Source organism: Lolium perenne, chromosome 1 (genome assembly GCF_019359855.2).
Source record: "Lolium perenne isolate Kyuss_39 chromosome 1, Kyuss_2.0, whole genome shotgun sequence".
Lineage (NCBI taxonomy): Eukaryota > Viridiplantae > Streptophyta > Magnoliopsida > Poales > Poaceae > Lolium > Lolium perenne.
Window position 1 is genome coordinate 229,843,583 of NC_067244.2, and position 13,701 is coordinate 229,857,283.

Here is a 13,701-nt window from a genome sequence, read left to right on the forward strand (position 1 = left end):
GTTACGACACCCACTCCACTTTTGTCTGACAGTACAGGTGCTATCAGTATTGCACGTGATCCGGTCAAGCATGAGCTGACCAAGCATATCGGTGTTAATGCTTTTTACACACGTGCACAGGTACAGGATGATGTTGTTGCGGTTCATTATGTGCCTTCAGATTTGCAGTTGGCGGATTTCTTTACGAAGGCACAGACTCAAGCACAGCATGATTTCTTACTCTCCAAACTCAGTGTTGTGGATCCACCATGAGTTTGCGGGGGGGGGGGGGGGTGTTAGATGTATATATCTGTATATTGTAGTTTCCCCATATGTTAGGGGGCTTTCTGCATATGTGCACCTATACATGTATTATATATTGTGGCCTTTTACCCCCTGGTAATACAACAAGCATATTGCCTTAACATGTCTAAACTGTAAAGAAGAATATTCCCAGAATATACGAAATTATTATTTTTTTTCTCTTCTTCCTTCTCTCTTTCTTCCTCCTCGTGCATCACAGCTCCTGCCCCACCCTACCCCGGCCGCCCCTGCTCTGCCCCTGCCCCGGCCGCCCCTGCCCTGCCCTGGCACCCCGCCGCCGGCCCTGCTCCACCCCGGCCGCCCCCCGCCCCGGCCATGGCCGCGCGTGAGCTCCGGCCGCCGCCCGCTCCAGCCTCGGTCCGGCCGCCCCCGCCCGCCCTGCCGGCCGCGCCCGCTCCCCGCCCCGGGCCGCGCGCGAGCCACGGCCGGCCGCGCCCGCACCGGCTGCGCCCGCTCCTGCCCCGGCCGCCGCCGGCCCTGGCCACGCCCGCTCCGGCCGTCCCCACGCCGGCCGCGCCCGCTCCCGCTCTGGACGCCCGCCATGGCCGCCGCCCGCTCCAGTGCGCAGAAGCAGTTGCTAGCTGAAATTTCAGCCCGCCAAGGGTGAGGGGTTGGCCCTGTATTCCCCCTCCGCCCCGCACAAGTAAGGGGCGAGAAGCCGCCCCGTAGCCGAAACTGAAAAATTTCGAGTCAGGGGCCTGATTTACGCGGTCTGCTAGACAGCCGGGTAGAGCTCTACCCCGTATATCGGCGGTTATTTTACGGGGTTGGGCCTTTTAGGGGGTCTGTGAGACCTGCTCTAACGGTATGTCTTCCCGTCTCCCGCCCAGCAAAAACCTGAACCACCGCAAGCTGTATCGTCCGCTAAGAACGGTCGTTCCCCTGTTCCTGCACGAGCCCTCGGACCAGTAGGTAGCTAAGCACTCGGCTCTCGCAAGCTAAGCTAAGCTGTCTTCCCGAGGTCTCCACTCTCCAGTGCCCTGACCCTTACGCCGTCTAGAAGTCCATCTCTGAACGCCTCATGGCGGTGGCAGCGATGCTCTGCTCCGTCGTCTTTCTCACGTTCTGCCTTCTCGGTCCGTAACAATGGCGCTAGCTGGCAGTGTTCTAGTCAATTGGCGTTGATGTTTCGCCCTGATGTATGGTGCATATAATGTAGTGTCTATGGCGTTGATGGCGGGGTACTACTACGGCCAGGCGGAGCTGGTCGTCGGGCCAGGCTGCTCGCGGCTCGTGCAGATGAACCCCTTCTTCTTCAAGGAAATCACAGTGAGGATGGCGGAGGAACAATGGCCGGGAGAGAACGGGCTCATGCTCTACGGGCTGCCCGGCGGGGCACCGCGCCTCGACGTGCCGGCTGCGTGGTCGGAGGCTCGCCGCGTCGTCGTGCCTGCCAACTCCCACCGGGTACGTACCGTTGCGTTACCACATCACTCCCTGTATCCACTTGTCAGTTAGTTTCGGGCCGTGTACCACTCTCCGAGTACTGTCATGCTTGGTTCAGAAAAATTCAGAAGTTCAGATCAGAGTGGTAAACCAATTGCTCCGAGTTCTTGGTGTGATTTAGCTACTACATCTTGTGTCTCCAGCAGGAATGGGTTTATTTCCTAAACGCGGGGAGTCAAATACAAGTCGGCTACAGTGTCAAGCCTTCCACTGAACTGATTAATCCGTTCTGCATCATCATTGCGCAAGGTAAAGGGTTTCCCTAAACAGAGGAATTACTGCATCTCTCATGTCTGAACAATGTCATAGCATGTATACCACTCGAGGCAGTGGTGCAATTTGGCCTGTGAGAACAGAACAGTGAACACTACTAGGCAGTAATTTCCACAAAATCCATCGTTTCGATTGTTTAATCCCGTTTTAGGATTTTGGGCTGATCAGCACTGCGTACACAATACACAAGACTATAACTCCATTTCTCCAAAAGTAGATACACTATATGTAAATCATTTTCTGAGGTTTTGAGTTCACCACAGGTAATAAAAGCTTTACTCAGTGGACAGAGAACCCATCAGTACATGAGACCACATTAGCATGGCGTTTGGTACAGGGTAAGCACTGTCAAAGTCTCTGACTTGTTTGACCGCAAGAAAAAAAAAAACACTGTTGGGTGTCGACTGTAGCATTCTAAAATCCTAACACGCCAAACTCTGAATCTCAGGAACTGGAACAGTTAAGCAGGCAATCCTTTCGCCCGGCGACTATTACGTCGCCGTGGGCAACTTACACGATCAAGACACAACGGTAAGATCGACGCTTCCCGCGACACAGCAGCAGTGCTAGCCGTTCTTCTTCTGAAGATTTCGTGAGCTATGTGAACTGGCAGGTGGCGCTGGATATCAGAGTCATGGCCGTGCTCTACAACACCACGGGAGCAGACTACGCGTGCTCGCCGGGCAGCTCCGTTTGCACGTACAGGCTCCCGATTCTGGGCCAGAATGTCGCGGTTCTATCATCTGGTCTCAGTGAGGTGAAATAAATATCTGAAGATTCAGTTAAAGTTGCAGCCAATGTTCTACTAACAAACAACCTTTCAGAGATCGAACTCTGACGACGAACAGCACGTGAGAGTGATACTGTCGTACGAGCCTCGCTGGATAGTTTACTTCATCGGCTCAGGTACGGTACGGTACAGCACAGGTTCAGTTCGATCAAATTACCTCAATGAAATGCTGAATGTCACGTTGACGTTGGTAGCCATCTTGGCGGTGGCGCTGCTGCTCCTGTACGAGGTACTGAGCACGATGATCGGGTTCTGCTGCTGGTGCTGCACCGGGGGCGAGGGCGGACGACGTTCTCCCGGAGCAGGAGAGCAGAGGACGACGACGACCTCGCTGCTGGCAGCGGACAAGGAGGAGGAGGCGAGCCTGGGCTCGTCCTACGACTCTGTCTCCCACGACGGCGACCACGAGGAGGAGATGGGAGGGGACGAGGAGGAGCGGCGGCTGTGTGTTGTGTGCTGCGACGCCCGGAGGGACTGCTTCTTCCTCCCCTGCGGCCACTCCGCCACCTGCCACCCCTGCGGCACCAGGTATCTACAGTGTGTTTTTCCCGAGCAAGATTGTATGGTTGAGAGATTGATGCCTGCTTTGTCGCAGGATTGTGGAGGGAGATGGTGGCAGCTGCCCGTTCTGCCGGAGGAAGCTCAAGAAAGTGAGGAGGATTTTCACCCTCTGATTGAGTATCTGATCTGATGATGGCCCGCCTTCTCTTGAGGAACTGAGGACGAACATTTCCTACTGTTTTAAACTTTGAATGAACGAGAGACCCAAAAAAAAAAAGTATGAGCGCGTGAAAAAAATGATCGCCCACCGTGGGGCTCGAACCCACGACCACAAGGTTAAGAGCCTTGCGCTCTACCAACTGAGCTAGACGGGCTTGGCGAATGGTATCAAATTAGATCCTCCATGTTGTCGTCACGTCCAAATCGATGTGTTTTTGAGAAGTGCGGAATGGTGTCATTGCAGCATTCTGCGATATCAATGAGTAAGGAATCACACATATTTTTATTTCTATTTAACTTTCTTCGAAACATTGCAACCGAGGGTAACAAAACACCTTCGACAATTATCAAGAAAAACACAAACAAGATACATTGAATTATCAACTGATCCATGATAAATTGTTAGTGATATTCAATTCAATTCACCACACAAGTTTGAGCCAAGGTCAGACAAAAGTATTTAAAGAATGAGCTCATGTTAAAAGAAATTGAGACTTCGACGACAGAACTATACTCTCTGCTTGTACAATCTAGATACATTTTCATGGAAAGTTCTTAATTACATTTGATAGGGAAGACTTATTCAAAGATCATGTATATTTCGTATTTATTTAAAAACCCACAGCACGTGCATGTGCTCCCAACGTGCCCTCGATATGATAGAAAATTTAAAATTTGGGGCTCTTTCTTCTTTGATTGATGCAAAGAAGCAACTGAAAAAGGATGGTGGGAATTCTTCATTTTTCTAAATGGCAACACGAACTCCTGCCGTTTATTCGAGAAAGCACTATTGAGAAGACATGGAGTGATTACTATTACATATAAATAATGAGTAATTTGCATGAAATCATTCAAGCGGGGATAGCTCAGTTGGGAGAGCGTCAGACTGAAGATCTGAAGGTCGCGTGTTCGATCCACGCTCACCGCAATTCATTTTTTTTTAGTCTAATCTTCAAAAAGACTGAAAATCATTGTACTCCGTTTTTTAGTCTAATCTTCAAAAAAAAAAAAACTGTACAAGCCTTCTTCAGAAGTGGTATCTTCCGTGTGAAGTGTGAACTATCAACAGCGTTTTCATCGGAGATCCAGCAAGTTTGACATGGTTATGTGACTGAAACAAGAAACTTTGTGTCTTTTCCAAGCCTGTTAATGGTACCTCATGAGCACACAATATCAAACCTTCATCACCTCAAACCAAGCATAAAAGTTCACAATCCATGATTAGAGCACAGCAAAGCAAGCATGCTAGGATCTCAAAACACCCCGTGCCCGCAGAATAAACGGAAACACAATGGCATTCCTTGATTTTGATCTGTATAGGCAAAACACGAGGCACCAAAAGCTCATCTTTCGTCAGGGGATTTTTCAGTGCTTGAGTTACACCTTACAAGCATACATCTATTGTACAGCTAAGCTACCCCGCCTATTTCCACCTTCGGCGAGCCACAGTGAGCGCACAAAATACAACCGAGCACCTGGGAGGTACGATGTACTCTACTTCTATCATCTTCTGGAGCCCGTTTAAATACCAAGCACCTGGAAGGTGCTCTACTTCTGCCATCTTTTGGAGGTCCTCACTGAAGAGCCTCCTGTCAACTGGCTCGATGAAGGTTTCGTTTGACCTGGTGAGTCAGCAAGATTCCCATTAGATATAGGGAAATTAGATCTAGTTTGAATGTTTACCATGCATAATTCACAGCTAGATACAAAGACTATATGGGCAAAGCAACATGAGATTTTCCAAAGTGTCAAGGTTTTATTTGAGCACTAGTACTAACATTTTACAGGTGCCACCATAATACTACCTCCGTTTCAAGGAATAAGGCGTCCTCGTTTTACGTGTTTTTTGTTTGACCAAGAATAACTTCAAACAGATAAAGGTTGTTTGCATGAAATTACTATCATTGAAAAGTGTGTTTCAATACGAATCCAACGATACTAATTACATATAATATAATCAAAATTTTGTTGCTCAACTTTTATGGTCAAAGTTCGTCTTGGAATACGCGTGCGCCTTATTACTTGAAACGGAGGTAGTAGTAACCTGTAATGTCAAAGTAGAGAAGTTCTATACTTGTGTGGTTTACGGTACATACTTGGAGTCTTCAAAACTGAGTCTCTTGGTTTTGATCTGGACGGTGTTGGCTGCCCGGTTTTTGTGAGAGTGGATCTGGCTACTCGGGATGGAACTGTACTCCTGAAATTATTGGCATTACCAAATTAGCAAGCCTAGTTTTCAAAAGATCAAACTGTGTTGCCAAATTAGATATAAAATGAAGGAAAACAATTGATAATTCTGATGGAAGCTATCAAGTACATTGTCATTTCATCTCCAGATACATTTTCTTCATAATCCGCTTCATCCAATCTCATAGGTGCAATGCCAATGGGTGACGTATGACCAGCATCTGCATTCACCTCAGCATAACTCAGATGATCTGATAATGTGATCCGTTGGTTTAATGTGACCAGCGATGCCTGGTTGGAATTGAACTTGCTTGGTTTGTCAATGAACAAATTTGGGGGTTTAGCATTGTCTTTCATGAGTTGGAGCTGCTCAATTTCCATATCTTTTCGTGAAATTGTATCTTTCAAAGATGAAACCTGAAAAGAAAAACATGAAGAGCAAGTCTTAAACTGAAACGACAAATTGTCCGCACTACAAGAGATAATCATCGTCAGTAAGATCAATTACAGGAAGTAGGAACAATCATTTTGGAGTTCCAACTATTACTTCACGCCATTAGCAACATAAAACTTGAATCATATACTGTATATCTAACAGTAATACAACGATTCCTCATCTTCTAGCTACTGAATTATAGAAAGCTTAAAGCTGTACACATGGTCCTATGAAAATTTTGCGATTCTCTATTATACAATTTTTTTAGCTTATTCTTACTATATAATAGATTCAAAAGTTTATTTCAACAGGGTTGTGACATATACCCCTACATGATTGATGGCATTGATTTCTGGCATATTCTTGATGTAATTAGGTATCCAGCATTGGATAAGTAAAGGTTAGGAACCTACAGAAAACTTAGGCAGGGACAGCCTCGAAGCTCAGCTATTTTACTGCTTATTGTTTTGATACAGGGCTGTGAATAGTAGTTTTAACAGTTTAAAACCTTACCAATTCTAATCACAAGTTTACAATAACCTCTCGAGTCCTAAAATTGGGTTCCAACCTGTGTTCCAAGTGATCATAGAAGGAAAATATGTACTCCCTCCGACCCATATTAGTTGATTCTAATATAGATGTATCTAGATACATTTTAGTTCTAAATACATCCATATCAATGGCAAGTAATATGAATCGGAGGGAGTACTTCGTTTTTCCATAATGTTAACAATTTAAATATTCCATTCATATGTAAGTCTATCATTTTCTTTTACATAGTATTCCTTTCTTTCCAGACCAAAACAGTTCTGTAAGTACTCAAAAGGAAAACAATTAAACTCCAGTTCCAGGCGAGTTAGATAAAAGCTGAAGTATAAAAACCTGTTCCAACAGCTCTTTCATATCCTTTCCCTCTTTGTTACTTCTTGCAGCACCTAACTCTACTCCAGAAACTCTTTCAGCGAACTTTAGAGTGCTTATAGTTTCTGAATAGGACTCGACATCAGGATTTATTTGAACAAACATTAGTGTCTTTGCTTGTCCACCTGCAATAAATAATTTTAAGAAATAATTATAAAAGGAATAAATATAAAAATGCATTATTTACCAATGACTAAGCAATCAATTACCCAAAGAGCTCTGGAGAACTTGTGTTAGCTTGCTGTTTCTGTAGGGCACATGGGCATTTTTCTGTGCCAAAGCAAAAATCACATCACCTAAAGCAGAGAGTGATTTGTTAATGTGTTGAGCCTCCTTCAATCTATCTCCAGTTGCCTCAGACCGCTCAACTCTTTCACTGCCAGCAAGATCAATGAGATGCAGACATCCTCTAGAGGTGGATCCATTCTTCATATCCAATCCTCGAACATGCACGGTTAGAATGCTACATGTAGTAATATTATTTTAATAAATCCATATTATAAGGAATAAATACAAATATAACTATGATTAATAGTTCAGTCAACCTGTGTGAGCGACTGCTTCTTTCATTTAAGGCCGTCGAACCAACTGCTCTATTTGCTAGTCCAATTTCCATCAAGTCTAACACATCTGATGTTGATGTAACGGAGTGTAAGCTCGCATCCGGTACAACAAGTCCATTAGGCTGAGAAGTGCTCCAAATCCCAAGTGTTTATTTATGTCAAGGAGTACCATCATTGCTTTTGTAATGTTAACAACATAAACACAAGAAACATAACGAAAAACGGCAAGGCGATAATATAAAAAGGATATCGTTTCTGTGCAATATCATTTGACAGAAGATCACGAACTTGTTCATTATATATCTCAACCATCTGTACTCCCACCTCATACGAGAAAACGTTTCTCCTACTTAGTGAGATATCAAACAGATCATTTAAAGCCCGGTAATTGACACCCCAATCTGTTTTTGACATGCTGGGTCCACTCTAGTGAACAAAAAATATAGATAATAAGACACTAATAATTATAGTTAATACAATACAAAAAAAAACGAGTACTCATGATTAGAATCAGTACCATCGTGTAAGTTTTTCCAGAACCAGTTTGCCCATACGCAAAAATACACACATTAAATCCATCAAGAACTGACCGAATCAACGGCTGAATGTCTGAGAATACCTCAGCTGTAAATTTAAAAAAAAAGTCAATTACAAAACTTATTAACATGTGTAAACAAAAACAAAAAATGTTATTCCCTCCGGCCCTAAATACTTTTCGCAGATTTAAGCAAAATATACGCTAAAATATGTTTAGGTTCATCAAACATGCGACAAGTATTTAGGGCTGGAGGGAGTACTATTATAAAGTTGTACCTTGGGAAGCAAATGAACTGAACACTTTGTTAAACTTGAACATGCGATGTCCGTCTTTTCCTTGCTTCGAAGGATTTGAAATCAGAAGATCACCACTTTCACCAATGTAATCAATAGTGGTCGATTTTTTATCTTGACCAGGAAGAAATGGTCTTACACGACAGTATACTCTTATATTACCTACAAAAAAGATAAGATACTAAAAAAAATTAATATGATATCTATGCTGTACAACTGAAACAATCTCTGGGCAATGGGATACCTTTTAATTCTTGCATTTCATTAAACAATTTCTGGTTTTCAGCGAGAACTTTGTGGTAATTTTCGGCGGCATCAACTAAACACTTTAAATTGGACCCTGCACAAGTTCAAATAGAAAACCTTTCAAACTTAAAACTAACCATATAATTTTACAGAAAACAATGCAACAGAACTTACCTAAATTAGACATTTCATCTTTCCACTTCATCTGGAAGACATTCAGGTCGTTCTTTATTGACCGTGATGATATAGTTAAAGACTGCCATTGCAAATAAACAGAAAATAAGTAAAACCACAAAAGAATTTTAACAAGTTATAAACAAACATACCTTGACATTTAACTGTTGACTATTCATGTAATTCTGAAAAATATTTTCCTTTTTGTTCCATAACTGTGATTTCAGCTTAGAGGCAGTCTCAATTTCTTCTATTTTCCTGTTTGACTGCACTACATGAAGCTCAAATTCCTTCACTTTGCTTGTTAATTGGTCTTCCATTTCCTTTGTCTTAACTTCAAACTGACCAAGCTGTTGTTCATAGAGCCTATTCATTTCTTCCATTTCTTCCTTAAGGCCTGCTATCATGTTCTCAGCATTTTCTTTTTCTTTCACTAACCGAACAACATTTTGCTCACTGAATTTCCTTCTCTCTTCAATTTTCGACTTCTCTTCCTGCAACAAACATAAAAGTATGTCATCCTATGACTTACTACCAGCATAATCTCTACTAATAGCGCAAGTGACGGAAAAGATTATCTTATTTGTTTATCACATGTACTATTAGTAGAAATAATCATAAATTCTCAGAAAAATAACTGTATGATGTCATTTTTCATTTCATCTGTTCATCTATGTGTATCTTATTAGTACTCCCTCCGATTCATATTACTTGACTCTAGTATGGATGTACCTAGAACTAAAATATGTCTACATCCATTCATATTAGACTCAAGTAATATGAATCGGAGGGGGTAGAACATATTGATAAACTATAATACTACAGAATCAAACAAAATGCATTGAGTGTAGAATGAGGAAAGACACGGAAAAAAAAGGAAATTAGAATAAATGACTCAGCTTTGCCTAGATGTGCATGTATCTACACACCAAAACGCGTCTACATACAAGTGTATCTAGACAAAGTTGAGTCAATTATTTGGAATGGAGGGAGTATATATGAGTCGTACCTTGACTACGTGGAGCAGATTTATTGCCATCTGGTCAGGAAAACTGCACAACATCAGCACAGTGGATAACAATTCTGAACCTCTATAATTTATCCTGACCATCAAGTAAATAGATGTACCTGGTTTTCTTCATTTGTGCCATTTACTAATAATTCAAGTGCTTTAATTTTTGAATGGTACTTTTCTTCCCTTGTCTTGATGATAGTATTTTGCTGAAAAGCAAGGGATCATCTGATTCAAGAGCTGTATTCAAAGTACAAAAGGAAAAATATAAAGTTCAAGTAAAGGTTTTACTTACATTTCTTATGTGCTCTGCTTGAACACACAGACGACGCTCAATCTCTTGCACTACTTTCCTCAGTAAATAAACTACACGCTGATGTGAGAAGACGAGTTAGATGAAAAATTTAACAACAAAAAGAGAGAAAGAGGTAGATTCGTGGTTTAAAAAAAAGAAATACATGTGGAATTTCTCCCTTTCTTCTTTCAATGCTTTCATCCAGGATACCATTAACAACTGTAAGAAGAGACTGAGTTGGTGCATTCTGCGAATATAATTATCATTAGGAAAGGGACATCACAAGATAGAGCTATTCAACAAATTTAGGAAATATCCTAGGTGTCAACGATGGAGTTACATCTAAACTGTTTGAATGCATCATCTCTGAAATCTTGGCAGCTGGAAGATCAGCATAAGATCCACGTTTTAGCTGGAAAATCTCGCGAAGCTTTTGTCCTGCAGGATATACAACAGGATTGTATAGATCAAAAGGCTGCAGGAAAGTAGTATCCCAAAATTACGGTACCTGGTATTTGTACTCAGCGATGAGAATTGTATCAAAGCATAAAATATTTAATAATATTGTCAGCATGAAGAATTTGAACCATGTTAAAGCCCTGACAACCCACTCAACCTGATCAGATCATCATGCCTCTTGAAAGTATAAATTGTTTGATATCATAAAAGGGTAATAATTACATATATGTTGTATCATATATGAGTTAAATAATTCTAGAGCAAAAGACTAAGGGCCTGTTTGACAACACAGTTTCCTCACTATTTTTGTACTGGAGTTTCTGAAAAAACTATAGTTTGCAATACTTTGAGCTGTTTAGTACAGTAAAATACCATTGTTTTTAAACCGTCGTAATCCAAAAAAAAACTGAGGTAAGAGGTCTGAACCTCTTTTTTCAAAAACTACAGTTTTAAGAAGACTGTATTATCACTTGCCTAGGTGTTGGAATACCATGGTTTTGGATTGGTTTATTAAAAAACAAGCTGCCAAATGGAGCCTAACTCCCAAGGGACTTCTTTTACAGTATTTACGAAATTGTGCAAAATGAACTACAATACGCGCATACCATTAAATGCAGGAGTTTTCTGCTGAGACTTGGGATAGGGAAGCCCATTTCCCCTGTCCTCTCTTGTGGGTGTTTTCCCTTGTGCTGCACCACCAGCAACTAGAGACACATCAGTTTCTGGAACTCTCCATTTTTTCCGGGACGGAGTCTTTAAAACATCTCCTGAATTATCATTAACCAATCCAGGACTCAAATTGTCCCGCAGAACCAAGAGGCAATCCACCACCGAAGACATTGATCCCTGCAATCATCACATCCAGGGTTATTATAATGTAACTTGACAGTAACACAAACCACGACCAACAACCCTAACCACCTCACTATACAACAATAATAAGAGCAACATCCAACTTACCAATAAGAAATTAGTTTCAACAGTTATTGTAATTAAAAACTCAAGCATGGTACCAACTACTTATATGATGAAAGCACCCTCACCTCCTCGAGATCTTTCACGCTGAAGCCTGGCAGCCCCATGTCAGCAACCACCGACAGGAACTTCTTCACATTGCCCGAACGCTGCTCCGATGATGCATAACCACCAGGTAACCCCTAAACAAAAACAGTCATAATCAAAGCATGTAAATCAACATAACCCGGAAATTTTCGAAGTGCAAAAGGCACACCTCAAGAGCACCAGGGATGAGTGTGTCCGCGAGACGGCACAGAACAGTGCCATCGCCGAGCAGCTCCCGGAGCTCTTCGTCAGATGAATCTGATGGCAGACGGTGCTCCGGGATTAAGGCACCGAGCCATTTGATCACCTCCGCACGTCGAGCATCTAGGAAGGTTTTTCACCACCACGTAAAACAATTAATATGACAGACATGCAAAATTCACGAGTACAGGATCAAAAACTGAAAACTTTTGTTTACTGTAACTACGGCGGGCCTAGGCCAGCCTGAACATATAATCAGCCAAGCCTCAAAGCCTCAAGTACAGAGTCAAATTACAAGTCGGAAAGAGAAAGGAGAAAGCACTAGCGACACCACCAAGCCCAAAACTAACATTCAGACGGTCCCTCGAAGAAGATACACGACAAAAGCAATCAAAATTCAACTCCAAGGGGATATCAAACTAAATAATAGCGGCCGCTTCAATACATCGGCGCTTCTTCAGCAAAAATCTTGCCGACGAAAGAGTGATCGAGCAACGTGAGGAAGAAATGAAATTAACTCCAAGTGCAAAGCAATGAATCAGAGACAGAGCTTAAGAATAGTCGGGTTGCATATAGCTAACAAACTCGCCGGATATGTAGCCCGAGAATCCAGAGAGCACGCTCGCTGACAAAAAAAAAATCGAGCTCGCAGGCTCCAATTTCGCAACCCGATGTGCATCCGGGATCAGCCGCCTCACCTGCCCGGAGCCCCTCGCTGTCGCCGTCCACGCTCCCCATTCCCCGCCTCCTGGGACAAGCTCAAGGCGGTCCCGGCGCAGATCGAGGCCGCCGCCGGCGGGGTTGGGGCGGATTCAGCCTCGGAATGGGCGGGAATCAGGGGATTTCCGGGGATGACGCGCGGGCTGGGGTTTTGCTCCCGCCGTCGTGCGCCGGCCGAGGAGCCTCCGTTGCTTTTTTGTTTTCGTTTTGGCTCGGTTTGTTGCTGTCTCGCGTATGTCGCGGGCCTTTGATTTGCGTTGACGTCGCCAGCTCGTCTCCTTCCGTTAACTCGCTCTGCCCGTCTTCTGGCGTTACCGTCAGTTAGACACTGAAACTGTGTCAATATATTGACTTGCAAACATTTATTTGTCCTAGTTGATTTCTCATAAGATCAAGTTTAATCATGATGGATTTCTCGTTTAAACAAAAAAAGGGTAAAATTAGCTAAATCAGCTATTAATCATGGTGAGTAGGCCAAAATTGTGTCAAAAATAGTCAACTCAATTTCAATAACGTATACAATATCTTAGCACACGTTTCACTTAAAGCAACAACAATATACATGTCTATGTTGGGGTTTTGATTTCCGCCAATAGATTTGTAGGTTGGTATGAGACTAAAATTTGATGGGTTGGCACACACGAAAGCTACAAAAACTCGAGGATATGAGCATGTCCATGTCCAAGAGGATGGCGGGTAAAGACCTTACTTTTTGTGGTTTGCTTATTGCATACGGCGCGCTCAAAGTTGTGGTAGAACTCAGTGGGGTGCTGCCCGATGAATTCCTTACAAGTGAGAGTGAATCCCGCCTTCTCCACCACTGGAGAAGCGTTTAATTAGATCTAGGTCTACTATCTTTTGCCTCAAATATATGTGTTTGTGTAGATGAATTGTAGAACTAGATCTAATCTTTCTTTTGCCTCAAGTATATGCAAGATTTATTGGAGCAATAGAGGGGAAACAAGTTCTTGAAGGTCAATAATGGAGGGGCCAAAAGGGATCTCAATCTTAGGTACCTCTTGGCGAAGAATGCACAGGGGTTACCACCAATCCTATAACCCG

General features: G+C 42.9%; 2 protein-coding genes and 2 non-coding genes across 5 annotated transcripts; 2 read left to right on the top strand and 2 right to left on the bottom strand.

Annotated features, from left to right (window-relative positions):
• Nucleotides 1-1,324: 1,324 nt before the first annotated feature.
• Nucleotides 1,325-3,727, top strand: LOC127338109 (E3 ubiquitin-protein ligase APD2). Its single transcript, XM_051364361.2, has 9 exons — nucleotides 1,325-1,379; nucleotides 1,463-1,710; nucleotides 1,896-1,998; nucleotides 2,286-2,360; nucleotides 2,471-2,553; nucleotides 2,636-2,779; nucleotides 2,847-2,928; nucleotides 3,007-3,340; nucleotides 3,408-3,727. Exons 1-9 carry the CDS (start codon nucleotides 1,325-1,327, stop codon nucleotides 3,484-3,486), a joined length of 1,203 nt encoding a protein of 400 aa, XP_051220321.2. The 3' UTR covers nucleotides 3,487-3,727.
• TRNAK-CUU (transfer RNA lysine (anticodon CUU)) lies at nucleotides 3,615-3,687 on the bottom strand. The gene has a single exon. It is a non-coding gene; the product is annotated as a tRNA-Lys (tRNA).
• A 660-nt stretch (nucleotides 3,728-4,387) lies between the features above and the next one.
• Nucleotides 4,388-4,460, top strand: TRNAF-GAA (transfer RNA phenylalanine (anticodon GAA)). The gene has a single exon. It is a non-coding gene; the product is annotated as a tRNA-Phe (tRNA).
• Nucleotides 4,461-4,809: 349 nt separating this feature from the next.
• On the bottom strand, nucleotides 4,810-12,865 carry LOC127326708 (kinesin-like protein KIN-14K). Of its 2 annotated transcripts, none has more exons than XM_071824889.1 (21): nucleotides 12,618-12,865; nucleotides 11,888-12,042; nucleotides 11,700-11,813; nucleotides 11,262-11,502; nucleotides 10,538-10,635; nucleotides 10,361-10,444; nucleotides 10,198-10,275; nucleotides 10,019-10,111; nucleotides 9,900-9,929; nucleotides 9,043-9,384; nucleotides 8,891-8,972; nucleotides 8,715-8,810; nucleotides 8,453-8,632; nucleotides 8,157-8,263; nucleotides 7,889-8,065; nucleotides 7,622-7,785; nucleotides 7,286-7,539; nucleotides 7,038-7,201; nucleotides 5,951-6,136; nucleotides 5,629-5,729; nucleotides 4,810-5,154 (listed from the first exon to the last, which is right to left on the bottom strand). In XM_071824889.1, exons 1-21 carry the CDS (start codon nucleotides 12,655-12,657, stop codon nucleotides 4,956-4,958), a joined length of 2,985 nt encoding a protein of 994 aa, XP_071680990.1. In that variant the 5' UTR covers nucleotides 12,658-12,865; the 3' UTR covers nucleotides 4,810-4,955. The 2 variants fall into 2 exon arrangements, with proteins under 2 accessions (XP_071680990.1, XP_071680991.1); XM_071824890.1 differs by having other exon boundaries at nucleotides 5,850-6,136.
• Nucleotides 12,866-13,701: the final 836 nt, after the last annotated feature.